The sequence below is a fragment of the Scophthalmus maximus genome, chromosome 14, assembly GCF_022379125.1.
Source record: "Scophthalmus maximus strain ysfricsl-2021 chromosome 14, ASM2237912v1, whole genome shotgun sequence".
NCBI classification, from domain to species: Eukaryota; Metazoa; Chordata; class Actinopteri; order Pleuronectiformes; family Scophthalmidae; genus Scophthalmus; species Scophthalmus maximus.
The window spans coordinates 8,939,537-8,963,263 of record NC_061528.1 but is presented as its reverse complement, the minus strand read 5'-3'; the positions used below and the strand labels follow the sequence as shown (position 1 = coordinate 8,963,263).

Genomic DNA, 23,727 nt, shown 5'->3' with positions numbered 1-23,727 from the left:
TGTGATATGCACAACAGAATGTATTTTATTAGTGTCTTATTTAAAGTTACTGTATTTCAGACTGTCCCATCTTGTATTTTTGCACACATCTCTTTTATACTATATTAAATATCCAAAATATTTCTTAAGATGTTGTCGGTGACACTTTGTTAATGACTGTTGAGTGGTTGCAGTGGACTGCAGACATGTTTTTCTTAAACTGAAACACACTGAAAACTATTTGAATTCAAGACTCGGGCTCCGTGGTTTCTGATATCAAAATAGAGTGATTTATTTGCGACACAGAATGACTTCAAAGTTTTGTCCTCGAAAACAGGTGAGTGCACCCCGGACCAGGGTGTCGAGAGAAACAGTAGCCGTCACAGCACTTATTCCGTACTGGGCTCCTTCAGCGCCCCCAGAAAGGCCACCAGCCCACAGCCCGATTCTCAGTCTGACACAGACAATAATGGCTCTCAGCAAATGAATGAAACAAACAGAAAAACAACCGCCCTTCAACCTCCAATTGTGACTTTAAAAAAAGGGGGGACATTTATGAAATCGGCCCTTTGCTTTTAGCAAAATCTGAACATTTGCTGAACTCACCAATACAAAAAAAAGTGCACTTCACGTTGTTCTGGCTGAAGTAGACTGAATGGGAGAAAGGGACCAGGAAAAAACAAAGTGATGACATGATTAGATCCCAGTATGCAGAGGAAGGGAAGCTCACTGCCCAACACAGGCTTTTCAAATTGGAATCAGTAGGCAGCATTCAGTGGGACTGAACAAGACCCAATCATAGCTTTTATTTTCTGTGAATTTTGCTTGACTGCCACCTTCTGGTCACGATGTGCTCTGAATTTTCAGTAGATAGATCAGAGGATCATGAATTTGCAGGTAAATATGATGCACATTTCTCCAGTGGCTTACAGGAAACCAAAGTTACTCAACGCACCTGTGTCTCAGCGCCATTTGTGACTGGAGCAAAGAAAAGAAAAAAAACTTGTACTGGATATGATTGGTCGAGTCGAGAAAGACGGTTCTAAAAGAAGCCGATGAGACATGCACTTCGTTTTTTTTTTGTGTTTTTTTTTTAAAAGAGGTCTTGTCACTCATTAGCAGTAAAAGAAGTGACAGCTCTAGCCACTAATGAGCCCCTACAGGATGGCGATAAAGAGTACTGTATATAAACATATATACACTGTATATAAGTCTGTGTATTAATCTAATTTACATATCTTTACATTCTTTAAATTTACATCCAGAAAGGGAGAAAATTCTCTTTGTAAACCACAACTTTTCACGTCTTCGTCCACAAAGTGACATTTTCTAATCTCGACTGAAGTGAGCAGGTCGTTCTCGGAGATTAAGACTCTTTCTTGGCGGGTTCCTTCCTGTTGTTGACCTGATGTTAAAACGTGAGCTAAGAAACCAGCTGGTAGCGGCACATTCGATTTTAGACTTTCAAAAGTCCCATCTGTGGAAAATAGACCCAAAAATAACGACGACAAAAAAAAAAAATGCACAAAGTACTCCTGAAATAAACTATTCCTCCACTGAGGAGCAGTTAAGCACCCTGTCGACAGACAACACCAGTGCTTCAGTATTGATGTCACTTTCATCACGTCTCCACGCGACGTAACATTTGCACAAAAGGAATTCTTAAAAACCACAACCTCGCTTTCATAATTTGTTGCCTTTCACAGCCAAACACGCGTCTCGTTAACTCTCCTCTTCTCCCTGTAAAACTCATCTTTGTGTTTCCAACCCGATAACAACTTAGAAACCTTTTTAAAAAAATGCGCATGCGCCCATGGGATTTGGAGTCAGTCCAGTCTTGGGGATCTCTTCACCCGCTTCCATTGTCATAAAACACACGTCGACCGGCCGTAAGGTGCGCTGACTTCGGTTGGTGTTGGCTCCTCAGAAGCTGCTGCAGTCGTGTGGTTTAGCTCCCGTGAAGGTTTTTTGTTTCCGTCCCCCCGAACAGCTCTTCTCGAGCAGCAAGAGTGTGCTTTTGCTGATGTCAGAAGAAGGCAATCCGCTGCACGTTCCAGGATTCATCAAAGTCTCAAGTCGGCTATTTTCGGAGATCGAGGACACATACCTGGAAGGTAAAGCAGTTGGTGGCGTTAACAATACATTTCAAGATTTACGAGTGTTTTCCAAGTACCAAACTCAAAAAGATTCGAGCCAAAACGTTTCTGATAAATAAATAAAACTGGGAATGATTCCAATGACTCCTAAGCTGTCATTGTCTATGACTTAAGAAATCTAATTGAAGCTTGATATTTTACAGTTTAACAATAAACTTAAAATAATAATGAAATAAAAATATTTTTTTTCATTAAATGTAAACATGGATGCAAAACTTTTTTAACATTGTTTATTCACTAAAATAAAAGTATTCATATCAATGCACATTGGCGAATATAAACCCTGAGACCGATTTGTCTGTGCAGACTCATATCGGCTGATGTTGCCTATAGCTATATAGCTATGGCTTACCGAGCCATCTGATGCACTGGCTCCAACTTTGTCCCCGGTGCTGTTCCAGCAAACCTCGAAAATACCACCAGTGCCCCTGTAGCTCTGCACCAAGGCTCCAGTCTGAAACAACAGAAACAAACAAATGAAGTAACCAACTCCATTAAAAGAAGATTTCGCCGTCGCAATAAATCTTCTCTCCTACACTAACGGAAAAACACTATAGAGCCAACGTTCCGACACTTACCGTGGTGTTCCAGATGTGGACGCACTTGTCGAAGGAGCCGCTGGCCAGGTGTTTGCCGTCGGGGCTGAAGGCCACGCTGTACACGGGCTCCTGGTGCTTGGTCAGTGTGTGGATACAAACGCCTCCCTCGACGTCCCACAGTCGCACTGTCGAGTCGAAAGAGGCACTGTGGGTGAGGGGAAGACAAAAGAGATTTCCTTATTTCCAAAAATTACTGATGCATTGAAAGAACCCGACAAGCTCATTGTCTGAAACTAAGGGAGCAACGACACATTTATAGAAGCTACAGACAGATTGTCATCTGTGTTTTTGACATTTCACAATGCTAACATGTCGACCCTCTAATATAAAAACATTTGGTAAACATTTTTAATCGCGGCTTCGATAAAGAAGGAAAAACCACAGAATAGGGGAACAATAACAGCGCAAACGAGAAATGTGTGAGAGAAAAAGAAGAAGAAAAAAAGTAGGCGGGGGCCAAATTGTGTCAAACCAACACCTGTGATCGTCAAACCGAGACACTGTTGAAAAACTGAATAAAGATATAGAGCTGATTTCAATTAACACATCTGCTTCACGAAGAAACAACAGATTGACACCACAGTATAAATAACCGGGGCTAATCCATGGGTGGCGAGAAACGAGAGTGAGCTCGCAAATATATTATGCAGGGAACCAAAACTGAAGTCTATAAAAAATGTGTCTGCACACATACTGAACAATGATGGCATTTACTTATAGGATTATGAAGTGTCCGTCCTGAGCTGTGGCGATAATCGCACTTTTATTTCCTTTGTGAATTTAGAGGCCGGTAACGCCAGGTTTTTTCGGCGAGGGGTTGTAAATTCCAGTGGTATTTGAACAAGAACATTTAAACACGCGTGCACATCTGGGTCAGGGTGTACGGCTGTGGGCCGCTGACATTTACTAGCGCAGAGATGTTTGCCTGGAACGTGGTTTCTTTTTGAATGCCAGCGTATAAGAGGAGTCCCCCTTCCCGAATATACACTCAGACACATGTTTGACCACACTGTTTTGTTTTTTTCTGAGCACACAACATCTGGACTTTTCTCTCAGAGCTAAGCAACGTGTGCAGTTGCCTTTATACAGTCCTGAACGTGAGCTACGTGTGAGCAATTCCCCACCTGGCGAGCATGATGTTGGAGTTGGGGTTGTTGGTGCCGGGGCCTGTCGGACTCCACTTGATGGTGTAGATCTCTTTACTGTGAGCCTGGAGGTCGTGAACACACGACTCTTGCTTCATACTCCAGATCTGTGTGTGTGTGAAGGAAACAGCAACAGGAAATTGAATACAGATTGAATACAAATCGCCAGGCAGGATTGTTCTCTTTAACGTGAGACTGAGGGACGTGTCTCTCACCTTTAGCGTCATGTCGTCGGAGCAGGAGGCGAGCAGCGTACCCGACGGATCCCACTTAATGGCGTTAACTTCATTCTGCGAAAAAACACAAGCCTTGTTAAAGCGTGAGGGAGTGGGCACGGCAGGGTGTGAGATGAGGTCGGATGGTCGGCAGTTTACCGTGTGGCCCTGGAAGGTCTTGAGGGGCCGGTCGCTGCCAAGTCGACACACGTGGATGCACATGTCGGTGCTGCAGGAGGCAAAGGTGCTGTTGTTCTGCCAGTCCACATCCAGAGCTGGAGCTGGGGGGGGGGGGGTATTTTAATAAAAAGGTACAAACTCATTAAAGGGTTCGGAGGTTAATGAATCGACGACTGAGGAGGAAACATGTTTAGCATCATATTTATACGTCTTGACAAGCTTTTATTGTTCTGGATATACATTGAACTGGCTTTACCTGAGTGGAAAGGGAACTGCTGCTTGGCCTCGCCTGTGTGCGCATCCCAAATGATTGTCGTCTGGAAAGTGAAATTGAAATTTCTCACGATTTAAACATTTTTAAAATTCAACATAAAAGAGTGTGTTATATATTAAATGGTTCTCGACTGCTAGGGCTTGGATTTAACACAGACCATTCCAATTAATAGGTACATTTAAAAAAGGAGAACTGGCATAGTTATTATCCTTGGTGTGAGCATTTGTTAACTGAATTTCTTTATTTCTTGAAAAATTTGTTTTTCAGTTTCATCCATCCATCATCTATACCGCTTTATCCTTTAAGGGTCGCAGGGGAGCTGGAGCCAATCCCAGCTTGACATTGGGCGAGAATGCTTTGATCGCAAACGAATCGCAGGGCCGACATACAGAGACAAACAACCATTCACACGCACATTCACACCTATGGCCAATATAGATTTTTACTCAACTAAACCCCAATCTGCATGTTTTTGGACTGTGGGAGGAAGCCGGGGGAACCCAGAGAGAGAACCCACACATACACGGGAAGAACATGCAAGAACATCCACACAGAAAGGCCCTGGTTGGTTCGCACTGGGATACCAACCAAGAGCCTTCTTGCTGTGAGGCAACACCGCTAACCGCTACACCACTGGGCCACCACAGCCCCATCTGCAGCTCATGCATCTAATATGAAAATTGAAATTTGTTTCATTAACTTGCCTTCAGTTAGATCTGGTTACATGTTACAATGGGGCTACAATATAATAACAATAATACAAAAATATTCAATAAACATGTAAGATAAAACCAGTAACTACACGGTTCTCTCCTTCAGACTTTTGTTTAAACTGACAGGAATGTTTACTGATAGCAGTTCGGTCTACGTTGTACTTTATAGATACCAGGGAAATGATATGTTACAGATTTACACTCTGGCTGATGATCTGAAGAAAGTTAATTTCAAGCCCTTGGAAAAAAATAAAACCATGAGGATACTATTATTGACAGACACAAATCCATGCTCGGGGAGCTTTATGAAATACCTTATCCACGCCAGCACTGAGAATAGAGTTCCCCTTCTTGTTCCACTTGAGTGCAAATATGGGCCCTTTGTGCTGCCCCAAGGTGCTTGCCAGGTTTCCTAATGGATAAGAGCCATATCCATTTCTTTTAGAAATGATCCTTCAAAAAATTAAGTTTGCATTATTTACAATAACAACAGCACAATCCTAATAACCCAAGGAAACAACGCTGTGCTGGGATGGCGGAGGACATACCATCCTTTGTCCATATCCTGGCGAATCCATCGTAGGAGCCGGTTGCCAGCAGAGTCCCGTCGCTCTGTTGGACGGAAAGATAAGAACAGTCACTTCACCCGACTCGACTCCACATGTCTGCACGTTGTGAAAGCAAAAGAGAAAGAAGTGTGGATTGATGACAGGCGACCTACATTCCAGTCTAGTGAGGTGACGTCTTTGTTGCTGGGGACATCCTGGCCCCCTTCTCGGATACAGTGGCGCAGCACCAGCTGGGTGGAGTTGGAGTTGTTGTTCTCGTTGAGGTTCCAGATCCTGGCGGTGGAGTCTCCCGAGCTGGACAGAATACCAACGCAGCAGGAGAGAGTCAAAAAAGATTGCTGCAATACAAGCTGCCCCATTTATCTTTCATACTGAGAGCCAAAGAGCGCGTACAATAAAGTATGATTCATTCTGTGATGGGTTTTCAGCACAGACAGAGACTAACCCTGAGGCCAGCAGATCGCTGACGGGGTTCCAGGCACAGATAAACACTTCGGACTCGTGACCTCGGAGCACTGTGGCCGGTATCGCAACATCCAGATCCATCTCCATGGGCTCGCTGTGGTTATCTGATAGGACACAGGTGGACAGATATGCATCAACACACACATGCAAACACACAATATGCCCACCCTTGACAGCGGGCTTAGAGGTGGTGTAGAGGAAGTGCTGATGAATTTATATCTAATGAATAAAAATTGTCACCTAATGAGTCAGACGGTGAAGCGGCTTGTTTAAAAAACAGAAACAGATCAAAGGAAATCAATAATGTGTTTTTGCTGGTATATGCCAGGGCTGTTTTTATTCCTCTTCGTCTGAAGAACTGACCCACTTGGCGTGCGCACAATTGTCACAGGATAATGAGAAGCCAGTCGCGGTAATTGATGCAACCATTAAGGAAGGGAAAAGCTCAGTGAGCTTTCGTTTCATTTCAAACTCGTCAAATTCTCCCTGCAACCGCAGACGTTTGAAGCTTACTCACACCCAACTCCTTCCTGTTGCCATCCATACCTTTGAATTAAATTTTTCCCCCTTGTGTACAGTGTCACCTGATCTACACCTCTCTGGTTTCACTCACAGGAGCCGCTAATGACATCACATCCTGTGAAACCACACAGCTGATACAGGTTCATATTGATGATTGTTGAAGTCAAAAAAACTGATCAAACTCAGCATCAAGAGTCAACATTATCACTCTACTATTTTGATGTTAATACGGGTGTATGCGTTTTTAAAAAATTAAATAGGGTGACTACTGGTTAGAATCAGAATTTTGTTGAATTGAAAATTGTTTTATGTTTAAATAACAGATGCCTTTCTCATGAGCTAGTAAAGAAACTTACCTGGAAGAGGGACTCATCATTTTTTTTACCCCTCTTGGTGACCATTTTATTAAATGTGCTGCTGTCAGACATGCACTGAAGTCTGGACATTTTCGGGAACTTTTCCTGCCAACTCCCAAGTAAAATTTCCTGGAAAATATCCTGCTGTTGTGAACACGTTCTTCATATGTGAGAGGCAAACTTTGGAAAATATTCCCCTAGTTTATCTCTGAAAACAGCTTTGGTTACTTCACATACAGACACAGACTGTCAGTTCCTATAACTGAGACACCTGTATGTAGGGGATTCGACCTACTCATGTTGTGAGTGCCGTTCTCCTCTCCGTTGACAGTGGCTTCTCCGTTCTTTGGTGCAATAGACAGGTGTCCGGAGGTTGAAGCCGCCATGCCACCGGCCGCCTGCTGCTGGGCTAACTTGTCGCGGAGGGCCTGCTGCCGTGTCTGCAGCACGTCCGGCATCACCGCATCGATGAGCGACAGCGACTCGATCGGCCGCCCGTCGAAGACTGTGCCATCCTGTCAGGACAACAGGTGCAAATAACACGTGATGAAGAGCTTTCAGTATAAGGACGAGGCAAATATATGGTAATCATATGCTTTTTTAAATCAAATCAAAGAATCAAAATGGAATTTGGCAATAGAAAACATCTATTGGAGTCAGTGAAAGCAGGTCCCTGCCCCTCACCTCATTGATGCTGATCTCTGCCTCCACATACTGGAGCCCTTTCTGCAGGATGGAGATGAGGGCAGCAGGGGGCACTAGTGTTCCATTGATGTTGGACTGGCTAATGTGGCTCTCGATGCCAAAGGTGAATGCTGAGTGGGAAAAACCTGAAAACAAAACACCATTCACATTCATTAATGGGGAGAGGGCCGAGCACAAGATGTGCACAACACACGACACAAATATTCAAAGGAAAGTCTTGTCGGGTCCAAACAAAGCGAACAGTAATTGAATACAAAAGCCCCGATGGCGTAGCGAGTATGACATTTGAGAGTATAATAAGGCATGCCAATGTCAATGTTGACCTCTGAGCTGCTAGCGGGATCAGATTCTGCCAGATGGCCTCAGAAGCAGTCTCAATAAACAGTAATAAAAACCCGGCAGCCAGAATTTGATTCAGTGATCAAAATCATATCAAAGAGTGCATGGCATGCTGACATCTAAAGAGCAGGGCAGTGTTCTGTGTACCCACACTCCAGGGCGTTAAATTACTTGTTTATTTCCATCCACTGAGAGCTAAGGAAAAATACCTTGACTTAAGTAAGCATGTAAATGTTAGATTATGCATGACATGTGCTTTGTTTTTTTTTGTTTTTTTAAGAAACGCATGCTAATTGCATTTACTAGACAGTGACCTTTAACAGCTAAAACCAGCAAAACCTTGCATTAGCGAAAAATATCAGTAATTGACGCCTCAAGCTCAGAGTAAACAAATTTCAGCACTTTCAGCATAAAACAGTATCATTTATTTTTGTCGAGGAGATATAAGAGAGACAAACCTGATTCTTGGAGGTATCTGTAGACCAGGAAGTTCACTTCGTCACTGGTAATACTCATCTTAGCCCAATGAAGGGGAGGAGGTATGTTGTAAGGGTGGGCTCACTCCTGAAAAGAAAACGATAGGATGTGAGTTGAAATTAACCCTTAGATCTGCAGTCTTGCATATGACACATTATTAAGACCATTCGAGCACATGACATTTCTTATTACATCCCTATTAAAAAAATGAACCCAGCACAAATCAGTCCTGGTCTTTGTTTAGTGATACAGTCATGTGCCAATATACTCTTACTACAAGAAGTCCAATTTTTCTAGCTTCTCTTTCTAGCTTCTTCTAACAGACTCACTCTTGTCATGCATGAATCCTTCCGTTAACAGTGTCAGTCGCTGGCTCATTCACCCTGTGAATCCATGAATTGTACTAAACTTAAGCATTTCCCGCCTCTCTTCTCGGGTCTAATGGGAATGTCTATATCCATTTGCCATCTACTGAGAATTGAACAGTGCTTCCCATTAGTGACCCCGCCAACCATCTAGATGAAGAGAGTCCCGATAAAGCAGCAAGGACATTACACGCCCGTCTAGTGCCCATCTAGTGAATTACAGAGGAGGAAAAAGAGCAGGGGGGCTAATTATTCATAGGAGACAGCACGACCTTCACGTCCGAGTTGGATTCTACAAATGTCTTACAGAGCTTTTGTAAACATTTCAATAGAGGCCGTCTCAAAACTGGAGGGAGCTGAGGACATAAAAAATGCAATTACATTTCAAATTCCATCAAGTGTCTGTCCTCGGGCTGATGAACACTGTGAGAATGCTGAGGTTTTTTTTGATTTGCCACTGATTCGAGCATTCCCCTTTTGAAAACCGGGCGAATTGAGCTGGGATGAGATCACTTGTCTACTCACAAACATGATGTAAACAAATGTACAGTAAATACAATGAGCAAGAGAGATGCGTTGTGGAAGGAAAACGCCAAAAAGCAAAAGAAACCCAGGGCAGCCTGACAATGATTCATGAGGCGCAGGACTATTTCTCGCTCGCCCACTGGGAGATAAAGGGACAGACATTTTGCTGAAAATGAAGAGAGAAATGAAGCGGGGGGAGGGGTGACAGGTATGAGGACACGGCATGGCCGTCCAACTTTCATTCCAAACACTGTCCAGGCCCACTCAAGTTTCCCTTTGGTAGCATAGCAACGCGAGAGCGATGGAGCAAAATAGACAGAGAATGGTGTTGTCCCAATTACGAGTGGGCACGCAGCCAGAGGGGTTGAACATGTTACTCAACATGAATTATTCACTTTCACCTTGGTATATTCTTTCAGATTCACAGTCTCCCTTTGTTGTGCTACGGCTGACGCACCGAGGGTTGGAGTTATAAAGACCTCTGCAACTGGTGCAGCCACGGTGTGACGTTACATTTATATTTACTCACAGAGAAAGGAGGTTCTGTAAAGTCAAAACCTACTGCACAGAATCACTAAAGATATTATTCAACATGAACAATGCTGGTATTGTCTCCCTCAATTATTTACATCAAAAACAGATCACTCTCTAATATTATTATTATTATTATTACCACTGTCACCATGTTTCTCTTTAACTAATCAACTTACATGTGGGACTAGGAAGGGCTCGCCACATCAAAGCGAGGCGGCCACTGACTGCACCCAAGGCCTCCGCAGATACATACCAAACAACTGGAAACGTAATTAACAGGCGGCCTGGAGGGGCTCGGGTCCCATCGGTGCAGGATGGAGGCAATAATCCGTCTAACAGATGGGCCGGTGTGGCACCATCACCGGCTCCTTTTGGCATCAGAGCCGCTTTTCACCAAACAATGCGGCAACCAGACAATATGCTATCTTCTGCCATGGCAACGGTTTATCCACTGAAGGGATAAGTGGGGGGGGGGGACACTTCCTACTATGGCTACTACTACAAATACACTGTTAGATTAACCACATAGAGGTAGGCGATACATACAGTAGGGGTTATATTGACAGCGATACAAAAGCCACACATCCTTGATTGTGGTTAATTTGAAAATGATGTTCTGTAGCTTGAAATGGTCATGAAAATTTTTAATAATGTGACAAACTAGGTATTCAACAGCACCACAAACCACAGAATCCAAATGGACCATACACTTGAATCAACACTTCTCTGGACCAGTTGCAACTGAAATATGAAAATGTTGATATTTGTTCAAAGGAATTACATGAAAGTTCAAATTCTTCTCTTTTTGATAGAAGAGCTAGAATGACTTATCCACACAACAGCCGATCCACATGGCCGTAGTTGCCATGGCAATATCAATCATGCTGAACAGAACAAAAGGGGAAACAAATCCCAGTGCCATTACCTGAATATTTGAGCCAGATGAGCCCCAGCCGAGAAATACTACAAGAGCAGATTCATCGCATTCGACCCCATAATCAAAGCCTGTTCGTGCCAACGCTGATGAAGTAGTAATACATCTGAGGGATAAAACTGGATTATGCGTTACATGCACCACAAGAACCAAAATCAATTCACTCTCATCAGTTTTTATTCTCCTTGTGTGTGTTAATAATTAATCGAGGCCAAGGAGAATTTAAACATCAGCCCAAAGCCACAGCTGTGGCAGTAAAATGTCAACTCACAATTAATTTAGAAACACTCGTTGCTGCGCTCCGCAAACTTCCAACAACTGAACCGTCTGTGGACTGGGTCTATTCCCATGGCGTGTTCCAGCTGCACCAAATCGCCCAATTGTTTGACAATTGACACACTCAAAAGATATCTCTGCCTTCACCAATATGAGAACCAACTGAATGAGAATGTACTTCCATTACACAGCGGGCGTCTGTGAAATGGAACTTTTCATTATGACAAACTGAACTCGAACTCAAACGAACCCAGAGACAAAGATGTCAGCATTCGGGTCCAAGCGACAAGGCAATATATCCGATAGACAGATGTAATCCTTAAAAATATGGGAACCCCTCCTGTGGTCATCAGGATTAGGATGTTTAATGCAATTTTGCAGCTACTATTGCCAATATGAACTACACTACAAGCTTACCAATATGCATTATGGCCAAAGAATGTGGTTGAAGCAGAAGAATAATAAAAAACCTTCATGTAACACCCTGTCGACACATGCAATGCAGCTGCATTTTATTCTGTATTCCTCCCCAAACATGTGTGAATATATATCTTTTATCAGCTCTGTCTCCCAAGCAAGCAAAGTACCAACTTTCATTCGCACAATTGACACCCGTATTGTATATACTTGAGTAACTACATGGATTGTGTTTTTGTGCTGTAAGCCCACAGTGCACAGCAGTATTGCGGCTGAATATATTTAGTGTACAAACTGACACGGGGCTGCAGCCCTTTCACTACGCAGCTGACGTAGACCAAATTTATTAATAGTTTCGGTTCAAACCATTGTATTTGACATGTGTGCCTTGGCATAGCTTAGTATGTGAATCTGCATATATTAAGAGGATACAGCTGAACAAGCCTTGAACCATCCAACAGCTCCCCAACGGGAGTCTATGATTTAACACCTACAGTAAAGACACCTGAAACCCAAATCTTTTTATAGAAAAAAAAAATTGAATATCAAAAGGCATGAACCAACTTGTGGTTGTCACATATAAATTCAAATCTGATGCAGATGATCGATGTTGCTACAGTTTTATTCTTAGACTACATCAACATTACACAATTTCCTTTTAAAACGTATCACTGAGGCTACATTTACGCCTGTCGGCCACACTACTCCGAGAGTTTGGAAACGTTGCCGGCCCCGTTTTAGTTTTGAAAACTATGGACGGGCAAAAAGAGTGATGATGCTGTCACTCACATTTGCTTCCCGACTGGTCACGAGTCAACTGCCAGTGGTGAATGCAAAACATTGTAAACACCTACTTTAAATACTAGCTCCACATCATCATCTGTCTACGAAAACAATCCTCTCTTTTTCCTTTTCGCCACTGTTGTTTCTCGTTCGCAATCTGTAACTATGCAACCAACTGCGGAATAGAAAATGCTTCCTGTTTACACCAGTTCATGCTCAGTGTACGCGAATGGTCACGGACAATGCGCTTTCAGGATAGATCGTGTGGACAGATATTCTGATTCTGAGCTAAACTTCGCATGTGGAACGGAGAGCGTTCTTATTCCAGTGTTAATATTCTAATTTATTTGCACATTCAGGCTAGATGTATTACACAAGACCAGGAATGATTATTAATTTGTAAAATATAGGAGTTGAAGCCAAGTAATACATTTAACGGCGTCTGCACATTCCACGGGTTACATGACAATTCTTATTGAAATCGTATACAAATTTGACTTTGAATATGGTATAGAGAACATGCTGGGAACACGAATTATCATTTACTGTTTACCTGTAAAACCTTAAGGCATTGTACATCTCGGCGATACAACTATTGATTTAACCCGTTAAAATCTGTGTTAAACAAGATCTAAAAACGCAAAAAAAATTGAAATCCTCTCCCTCTATTTGACTGACTGACTGACTGAGAGTCTCTCTCTCTCTCTCTCTCTCTCTCTCTCTCTCTCTCTCTCTCTCTCTCTCTCTCTCTCTCTCTCTCTCTCTCTCTCTCTCTCTCTCTCTCTCTCTCTCTCTCTCTCTCTCTCTCTCTCTCTCTCTCTCTCTCTCTCTCTCTCTCTCCACAAACACTATATTATATAAAGTATGTTACTATTTTGATTTCAGCTGCCCTTCAAATAATCCCTTCCACACTGCAGCACAACGAAAACAGGCTGTTCATGTGAAACCATCCAATCATCACCGAAATCCAACAAATCAAATGCCTTTTTGAACAAAAAAACATTTCAGTGCAGGAGTAATAAGAGCGATGAGAACTACACCACCATCCAACACCTACTCATGCAGCTTTGAAAAAAGCATGATGTTAAAAAAAAACCAGCATACCAGGGACCTCGTTTTCTCCTGAACAGTCACCGCCTGACAGATGTGCAAACAAGACCTGGAGACAGCAGCCATTTTCTCGTGAACTGCTCTGCTGAGTAAAAACCCGCCTTTGAAGCCTCTGGTTGGGCTGCAGTCTTGAGGGGGGAGGGGGGTAGCGTGGGGGAGGGGAAGCAGAGAGGGGGGATGGTGGAATGGAAGCAGGGTGATAAATAATCATCCCCACACAGGTAATCACAACAACCGTTTGAGAATTATTCTTTGCCCCTCTCAATGAGTCACTTAGCGGCAGCCAATGTAGGTCGGCCTTTAGTGGGGGGAGGGTAGGTCAGCACACGTTGGGGGGATGGTCGCCGTCAGTCTCCAGGGGGAACACTTCTCCCACGCTTCCTATGGGTGGCAACATTTTAAATGTTTACCGGGGGGTTGGTCTGTGTGCAGGTTTTTCATTCAAACCAAAGACTCCACCCACTGACGAACACTCCTTTAAACATGAGGGGAAGAACTCCTACAAGAAAGAATCTGCTGAGGTGATTGGTCGGAGCGGGGTCTACAGACAGTTGGCTCAACATAGCACATGGCTGGCCATCCCTGGAACCCTAATGGTTCTTCCAGCAGCTAAAAATCACACAAGGTCATCAGGGTCACACACGAATTCAACTACAGCAACCGATACTGAAAACATGTCTCGATGCTGTAATCCTCATACACACTAGAAAAAGCCAAATCTCGATATACACCGTGACAAATTTTACAGCAATCTGAGTGTTAGGTGTGTGTATTTTGTTCTTGCACATTCACAGGCACCACCACCATCAATTACATTTTCTCCCCAGGGCCCGAATGGGGGGGGGGGGGGGGGGGGGGGGGGGGGGGGGGGACAGACAGCGAGGATCACTGCAGGGATTCATCATGATGGTTTCTAATGGGAGATGCCAGGACCTAAGATCCACCCTCATGCTGAACCCATTAAAATTGATAAAAATGACAACTCCCACTTGGCCATTGGTGACATTTAGTATTCTCAGTAGAAACAAAAGGATCTCAGCAGTCTTCCGTTGTTCAAAGGAGAGAACCCCAGGGCTTTCCCCCCATTGGTGTGGACAAAACATTACATACATTAAGAGGAACCAAAATCCCCATCACAAAGTAACTAGGCAGCTCTTAAACACCTCTTCGTCACAGATGTAGCAGCTTAGATCACATTCGAATGAGTCGATACCGGAATGGTCAGTTTGTTCATTTCGGCAAAGACAGATGTTCAATTTTGGCATATTATCTTGAGGACCTCAGGGGAAAAAGTGTAAAAATATGAACAAGGTGCAGCAAATAAATAGACACTTTTATCAGTTATTGCACGTCAACATTTTGACTTCCTTTAATCGAGTTTCTTCAAATAACCTGGTTTCATATGTGCATGTAAATACGATAAGAACCAGTCTCTGCAGGGCATGCACGTGCATGTGTACGTGCCTGGGCGGGGGTGGGTGACTGGTAAATACTTTGTGTCGAGGAGACTGTGGGAATAAAACATAAACAACATGTAATTTTTGCTACCACGTACTCTGGAAAACAAATAACCTGTTCAATTGTCTGACCTTGCGCTCATCATTACATATGTACAGATTTGAGTGAAATATAGTTTATAGCTCTTTTTTTGGACCCTTAAGTGCACTGAACGAAAACTGACCATATTCTCTTTTACATAATAAATATCACTGAATAGAGCGTTTCAAATCTAGGCCAGTGCATACTGTGATTCTCCATGATTCTCCAGAGCCACAAGCTCCTGTGAATTACATCTGAAATTGAAACTAAATGATCTGCACATTTGCTCAAAAACAACGAGCCAAATAATGAAGAGAGCAGACGAGCCTTCAGCTGTGTTGACATACCGTAGATGGGACCAATATCTCCTCCACTGACGGGGACTGAATCTATTACATCTTTATGGGAACGTACAGTATGTCTTAACAAGCTTTTACATGAGCAGCGTTTAACCGAGGGGGAAGGGGAAGAGAGGACTATCATTTTAGCTATTTTTATTCAGTAGAGTAAATGTATATTTCTTGATTTTCGCAATAGAAAAACAGCAACAACATAAAGCCCTCAGCCAGGCTATTCTTTTTTTGTTTCTCCCAGCAAGATGAGGGTTGCACGAATAAGCTGTAAACACAGCGACAAACCAGTGTGGGCAATACAAGTGTTGCTATGGTGACCAGAAGATCTTGCTTCTCTGTCAACAGCTGCTCATGCCACCCTGAACACCCCCCCACTCCTGTCGAGCTGACATCAGGGTCAAATAAACAAAGCAGACAAGTGAGCTGAAATACCGATCTTCATTCTGAGCCATCCCTCGACTTGTCCTTTACCTGGCATTTACACAATGCAACATTAATGCGACACATCAGATATTACCCTTCTTAGCATGTGTGTGTGTCCTCTGGACAGCCTACATCAATGGATCGCTCGCACAGAGAATAACTGTTGGGAAATATTTCCAATTTCTAATTGTAAATAGACAGAAATCAGAGTGCACAAATACCTCTGATGTATGCAGAAGAAGATTAATCACACATACAGCTATTGACAATAATGGGATATCAATACCAGATTATTGATTTATGTACATTCACTTTTTCTCTGGTCCGTTAATGGCCTCGTTCAACGAAGACACTGGAACAAATGTATTCTTCTCAGGTGGCAATAAATACACTAACATTAATCTCCTGTAATAAAAACCGACCTCATAATGTTTCATACAGCACTGGTAAAGAAAGACTGTACAGCCTCTAGACACACACATTAAAGATATTATTCATCAACTCTTTGTGTAATTGTACACCATTGTAGATGCTGTAGAATGATAAATCTGCCTTTTTACTACTTGAATTACATGAATGTACAAGTGTGTCCAAAAATTTATGCTTGTCTTTTGGTACACGTGTTCACCACAGGCAGAATCAGTGTGTGGTGCAATGTTGACACATTATAAACAATGAGGAAAAGGAAATTACAAACTAGTGTAGACTTGAAACTTTCACTGGCACGATTCTACAGATTCTGCAGTTTCGTTTCCGGAGCGGTGGGCTCAAAGCCGCAATTCATGGTTTTCCTGAAAACCCAATACGTCTGTCGATGGGGCTGCTTGGACAAAGGACCTTAGCACGTTCTCATTCAGTGCAGATCTAAGCCTGCAGGATATGAGGAACATCTGCAATGTTAAATATTGTTATGACGATAAATAGTTGAGTGTGCGTATACAATTTCTCTGTCTTATAGTCACCACCAAGCTGACACCAAATATTCTGAGGGTAGCTGACAGCTTCATCTGAGAGGCCAAATGGTGTGAATGCACAGCCCATGCAGCCAAGGGCTCCATCCGATAAGTCAGATTCATCTGATACACACATGCTAAGTGTGTGAAATAAGCATTTTCCCCGAGGCTACGTCCACGCTAATTTAAAACGAAAACGATCTCCATCCAGCCAAAGATTTTTTTGGCCCGTATCAGAATTAATCTCTGTCCATACTAACACCCATGAAACCACATTTCACATGGCCATTCACGCATTACAGGGCACGCTGGCTCAAACAGGAAGCAGATTGTCTGGTCGGCAGCTGGTTGCTTAGTTTGCAGAAAATATTACAAACTAGAGCAGCAATGGTAAGGGATTTTTTTGGTTTTTTTAGACTGACGACAAGGTGGAACTGATACTAAAAGTACCGCTTCTGATTCATCGCCCGAGTTGCATTCACCGCCTATAGCCGAGGCTGATGCTGTTTGTTTTCTTCTGGAAAAGGTCACATGATGGTAGGGTGACGAATCAGTAGAGGATACGTTGTGGCTGATAAGACCCAATCACCAGGGGAATGTGTGTGTGTCTGCATCAGTTTCCTAAAGTCTCGGTTTCTGCCTGTCCAAACAAAAAAATGCAACCCTGAAGTTTTCAAACATTATTAGAATAAATAAAATGTGTTTTAAGCGCAGCAAAACATAATGCTTACAGTAGCATAGTGTTTAAATTCAATAATATTTCTCCTGGAGAAAACATTTCAAAATGGCAATAACTAAATAATATTCCTGACATGAAAATACTGAGTGAGGATGAATAAAGAACACAGACATCAGTCACTATCTTTCATCTCTCCTGCATCCCCTCTGCTGATGTGAATTCATTGTCTGCAGGTAACGCTGCTTGGGAGGGGGCAGCTGCTGTCTCAGCCTGTAGCTTCAAGTTTTACTACTTTGAAGATATGTGGAGGAATATGTATTTCAGCTTGTTTGTAACAATTCACAATTTAGCTCAACAAACGCACAGTGCATGTGTAAAACATACTGTGGAGGAAGGGGGAAGAGGAAGATATCGCTCGTCAAAACATTTAAAGATTGACGAGGAGGTGATGTGATTACGGAATCTTGTTGCATGTTTGGATCCCACTTACAGTCCTAGGAGTGCAGTTGTTGTCAACTCAAGTAAAACGTTGTATTGTCGCTGCCACCTCGGTGCTGTCCACTGTGTGTGTGTGTGTGTGTGTGTGTGTGTGTGTGTGTGTGTGTGTGTGTGTGTGTGTGTGTGTGTGTGTGTGAATTAGTGTGTGTCACAGAGGAGAAGCTGCAGCCTCACCGTAAAGGACATCACAAAAGGGGAATTGAAAACCGTGTGTGTGTGTGTGTGTGAATGCATGGTGTGAGTAAATTGTCATCCGCGTTTTGCAATGAGTAATTTATGTTACAGTCCAGTCAAGTCCAGTGTCTCTGGAATAACTTTCTGAAGATGACCCCCACATGCCAAAGGAAACAGGCAAATCCCCAACGACTGCGCCCTGCTTGCTAACAAAGTATCACGTTGGAGTAAGATTCTTTTCCTCATCTAACTTGGCTGAATAAGTAGGGAGTGAAAAGACAGACAAAGGAGGAAAAAAAAAACACAATATCCCTTTAGTAAAAAAAAAAGAAAAGAAGAGGTCCTTACTCTGGCATGCATGTGCTTGCACAACTTCCTGAACAGTCATCCACCAGCATTAGTGGGCCCAATCCTTTCTTCTGTCTAGTTACAAATTACAGACCAACTTCTGAGGAAAGAGTGATGGCAACATAGATCATAATCTTTTACTACTTTACCTTTTTGGCGATACTTAGAAATGAGATTACCCGTTTGTACCAAACAGACTGACCTTGGCCAAAAAAAAGGTCTTGTGTCCATTGACCGAGCATGGCCTGACACAGATGTTTGCAAAAGAACTATGAACATATTCTATTTAATCAGTGAATCATTAGCTACAGTTTGATATATTTAGACACAATAGAATCTGATTACCTGCTAGACAAAAACAGTTGGGTGTACCACACAGCTTTAAGGCATGTTGCTTTGGCCTACTTCTTTTTAATCCAAATACACTCAAGGACAAAGTCAAGGCACCACTGACACAATGTTCACACAATGATAAACAGTTGCCATCTTAATTCCAAAACTGAATCCAAATAATTAACTATACCCTCGGACTAGCCAGTACATGTACAGGCGTGCTTTCAGAGTAACCACTAGTCTGTACACTGGCTGATAGCCCGTGAAGACTGCATGTCTCTCTTTCTGGGACAGAATGGTTCACCTCCCCCCGTGGCCTATCATAAATAAATACCGCTACAGAAATATTTGGACAGCTCGATACAGAGCTTTGCAGCACCGCGGGGCTACCATGGGCTTTCTCAGGGACTCCCTTGCCCTACTTATGAGCAGGGGATACATTTCTGTTTTGAACACAGTCTGACACAATGTGTCATAGATTTGCTGTTGTCTCTTCTGCGCCTCAAATTCAAAGAGTTCAGAGTGGTCCCATTCAGACAGACAGGAGGGACTACAAGCCAACAGATTCATGATATTACAGGCCCTGTGTTATCGTTTAAGCAATGCATTTATTAAGCGTAAGGCTCTGTGCTTCGGCGCTTTCAATTTGAAATAAACGAATGGGTGATACATTCAAGTTCCAAATCTCAACTTTGAGTAGGTTTCCGTGAACAGATGAATAACTCACTTATTGTTAAGGTGCAAATTAAATTGACAGATCAACACATTAAGTCAAACAAATCAATACATTTAATATTTAGTGCAAAATCCTTTGCAGTCAATGACTGTCTGAAGTCTTTGACCCACAGACCACTGTATCTTAACTGGAGATTCATCTCTCAGAGCTCTTCAGGTCAGTCAGACTAAGCCATTGACCAATCGGGGATATTACAACTCCTTATTTTGGCCATAACTTTAAGATCTTTGTCCCGTTGAATGATAAACCAATCAGTTTTGGTGCATATGACCAGAGCCAGCCCAGTGTTTCACAGACGAGGTGGTGGCCTTTGGTCATGAGCCGTTCCTTTCTTCTGACAGAGATCAATTTTTGTTTCACAAACCACAGACGTTTGTTCCAGACATCCATCAGTTTAATTTAGCATGTTTTTGTGAATTGCAATTGAGGTTTACCGAGGGTTGGGTCTTGAGGTAACTCCTCTGAGGTTATGGTCGTGAAATCTTTTCTTCATCGTTGACAAGAAAACATATACACCTACATCCTGGAGAAGTGGCTTGGTGTAACAGATCATTTGCCATTTGAGGTTTTCCTGTGCCCAGAAAACTCATTATCTTCCTCACGAATATGGTCACCTCTTCACTCCAAATGCTGACAGACAACTCTACTGCAATCTAAATGACAACTCTCAGACCATGTGAATCCAATTATCCTGCTGTATGTGTCTAAAGAGCTATATCTCCCACACGGTCCTTTCAATATTGACGCTATTCTGATCAAATCAAAGCCTGGACTTAGCACTTAAATGTAATATCCATCGTACAATTTCAAATTGAATGTGTTGAAGCTCGGGGCAAAGAGGCCACACGCGCAAGGTGGCAGCACCCATATTCTGGATATTTTGGCTTAATTTTTGTAGTGGGAGGATATGGGTACGCCAGCTCTTAAATTTACTTATTTGCCGCCGCTGCTATGTCATGGAGCTGAATACTTGAATTTACACAAATCTACAGAGCACTTTTAATTCGAAACAATAGATACAGAAGGTTGGGTCACATGGCGACCCACAGCCGAGGGGAAAGGGAGAGACCGGGGGGAAAGAGAAGATAAAAGAAGTGAGACAAAATTTCATTAGCTACTGATATTCACTGCAACAACCAGCGTCACACACACACACACACACACACACACACACACACACACACACACACACACACACACACACACACACACACACACACACACACACACACACACACACACACACACACACACACACACACACACACACACACACACACACACACAGAAAACAATCCTGGCAGAAACACTGAGGTCATCCTTTTCCACAATTTATTTCTTCTCAAATCCTGTCAGAGGCAGACAGACAATAACTTATGGGCCAACATAATTCATCCGTCTGGGGACTCAGCATGAAGGTAATGATGCCCCGCTACTGAAACACCAAATGAAAATAAAGACAATAGATGTCCCAAAGAACGAAATGTAAACTCCCCAAAATTCCAAAGCTATCAATGAGAGATAGGAATGAGTTAAGTCACTAACAATAACATATTTAAAAACCTTTAAGTTGTCTGAAACATGTAATTAAGACATAATAAAACTCCTATTGTTCTTTTAATGGGCAGCACTAAACCTGTTTTTGCAACGACCACAATTAGGGTTCGCTACCAGCCCTCACCTCTGCTGACAACACTGGTAAACAAGCTTGAGATCAATATAACTATACCGACAAGGACATCTTTGCAATCCAAATATATGCAAACAAGGACAATATAATCAAATAAGATCATCAAGTCAATAATCCACAGTGTTCCATTATTGTACATTACGTCAAAGAAAAGCTAAAATTTAAATCCACAGCATGTGTGAGAAAATAATCGTAACCCATAAATGTACTAACACTTAGTGTTAACTAGGACGCTGTGCTGAACAAGACAGCAATGTGTGGAAGCATTTTGGATTTCCCGCCAAAGATTTGGGGAAGTGCCTAACACTAATATCACCAAGACAACGTAGCGTTAAATGAAAGTGTCAGCAACCAAACTGGACAGAACAACAATTTGACAATGTAACTTGGGATGTGACCCCATGAGTTGTTTTCGACATAATCGGCACAATTTACCTGCTTATTATTATTATTAAATGTCCTAAGTACATAATTATACATCACGAAACATTTGCAGGGAAAGACGCCCATAAACATGGGCCAAATGTCATATCAAGTCTAGTCAGTACATTCTCTTCAATGCATGTTCTTTGTTAAAATGGCTCCATATGATTTCAGTAGCTTAACGCCACCGGGTTTTGTTGTGAACAGACAACACGCAACAACAGCCGCTAGGTCAACAAGAAAAAAGGGGCCGACATCATTTAATATTTGGGCCACTGAAATACAATCAGGCTACAACAGCATTTAAAGAGTGGTGTGGGCTTTTCTTCTCTCATCTTAATCCTTCTCATCATGTGTTGCTTTAATAGAGATAATGAACAGTTTGATGCTCAGAGGCAAGGCCAAGACATCTCGACTGTGTCTGTACGTACATGCTGTATCCCATTAATCCATTAACTACGGAGAACAGCCAGGGCTTCTAAAGGGGAAAATTAGAATTTATTGGGTCATGCAACATGTCTTTCTCTCTTCATAGAAGCGAACGTGTGTGGGGAAACCACAGTGTACCCCAGCCCCATATTGTCACGGGGTCTTTTCTGATAGAGGTACAGTTGCAGCTCAATCAGTCAGGAAACAGCTCTAACATTGTAGTTATACAGTAACACCAACTGTCCCCTTGACTACTGGTGGCAATGTAGTACAGTCGAATGTCTCTCCCCATCCCCCACTCATGCGCTTTCCCCAAGTCTGCAGGGGAATATCAATATGCATCATTCATATTTCAGCTTCAACTAAAAAGTCTCAAACTTGCACTGGTGCAACTTAAAGTGTGGTGGATGCGTTTGTTTGTTTTCTATTGTGCAGCTGAGGGCAGAGCCGATGTCCCGAAGTAAGTCACCGAAATGGGACAACGTCCAAACCTGTAAAAACTTATTGTATTTTCCTAAAGTGGTCCCACAGCTCCCGCAAACCGAGGTTTACAAGAGTAAAAAAACACAGTATGAGAACAAAAAAAATGTACCAAGAAAGAGAGAAGGTTCAAAAAGACACGGGCAGAAAAAGATTCCAACACACGTGTGAGTCAGTGGGTGACGAAGCTGTGCCGGCAGCCTCCTGATCGATGGCACGATCACCCATTTCTGAAAGTCATTATCCTCTTCGCGTATATATATATATATATATATATATATATATATATATATATATATATATATATATATATAATAATAATAATAATAATAATAATAACCCGACACGGACTGAATACGGTGCGGCACCGCGCCACGCGACTTTTAAAAAAAAAAAAACCTCGCTTACCAGTTTGTTTTGTTTCCTGCTCTCTTCTTTCTTTCTTTTTTTTTAAATTGTGAGAGCGAACTCGTGGTGGCCGCCGCCGCCGCCGCCTCTTCCTCTTCCACAAGGAGAAGAAAACCTCCAACTTCAGCAAGAAGGCGACGACTTTCCTCCCATTTCGCCTCTCGTCATATTTCAAGTTCCGACCGCCGCGGCGCGTCTGTCTTTCCTGTGTGCGCGTGACCGACTCCCAGGCGACTCGTCCGCCCGCGCTGAGCGAAGCGACACACACACACACACACACACACACACACACACACACACACCCACGCTGACAACTGACGGTAAAGTTGAGACTGAAGGGGGGAGTGGGCGGGTGGTGGGGGGGGGGGGGGGGGGGGTAAAATAAAAAAAATGAAAAGGAGTTTCTGGAGCTGAGGGCTGCGGGCGACTGTGTGGAGTTTCACCGCTCACTGAGAACAGGGACGTGAAGAGGCGGGAGAGAGACGTAGACAGAGAATAGGGGGGGGGGGGGCTTACTGACCTTAAACCTGAATATCGAAAACATTAGAAAGTGTCTTACACTATATAAATTTCTATATATTTTTTATATATATTTCTATATATGTATATATTTCTATATATAA

At 42.7% G+C, this 23,727-nt stretch overlaps 1 protein-coding gene across 1 annotated transcript; it reads right to left on the bottom strand.

Annotated features, from left to right (window-relative positions):
• Positions 1 to 246: 246 nt before the first annotated feature.
• On the bottom strand, positions 247 to 23,394 carry tbl1x (transducin beta like 1 X-linked). The gene is made up of 15 exons (XM_035604771.2): positions 23,105 to 23,394; positions 8,676 to 8,781; positions 7,858 to 8,003; positions 7,469 to 7,688; positions 6,276 to 6,399; positions 5,983 to 6,124; positions 5,810 to 5,873; positions 5,576 to 5,673; positions 4,531 to 4,591; positions 4,254 to 4,375; positions 4,095 to 4,169; positions 3,859 to 3,986; positions 2,714 to 2,879; positions 2,488 to 2,589; positions 247 to 2,086 (listed from the first exon to the last, which is right to left on the bottom strand). The coding sequence occupies exons 2-15, from the start codon at positions 8,731 to 8,733 to the stop codon at positions 2,060 to 2,062; spliced, it is 1,533 nt and encodes a 510-aa protein (XP_035460664.1). The 5' UTR covers positions 8,734 to 8,781; positions 23,105 to 23,394; the 3' UTR covers positions 247 to 2,059.
• Positions 23,395 to 23,727: the final 333 nt, after the last annotated feature.

Bases quoted from the DNA above. Each gene is read 5' to 3' on its own strand.
- tbl1x (XM_035604771.2), bottom strand. From the start codon at position 8,733: ATGAGTATTACCAGTGACGAAGTGAACTTCCTGGTCTACAGATACCTC. The intron at 6,125-6,275 runs GTTAGTCTCTGT...TATTCTGTCCAG, and splicing joins AGCGATCTGCTGGCCTCAGG to CTCGGGAGACTCCACCGCCA. The intron at 2,880-3,858 runs GTGGGGAATTGC...CCTCACCCACAG, and splicing joins TCCAACATCATGCTCGCCAG to TGCCTCTTTCGACTCGACAG.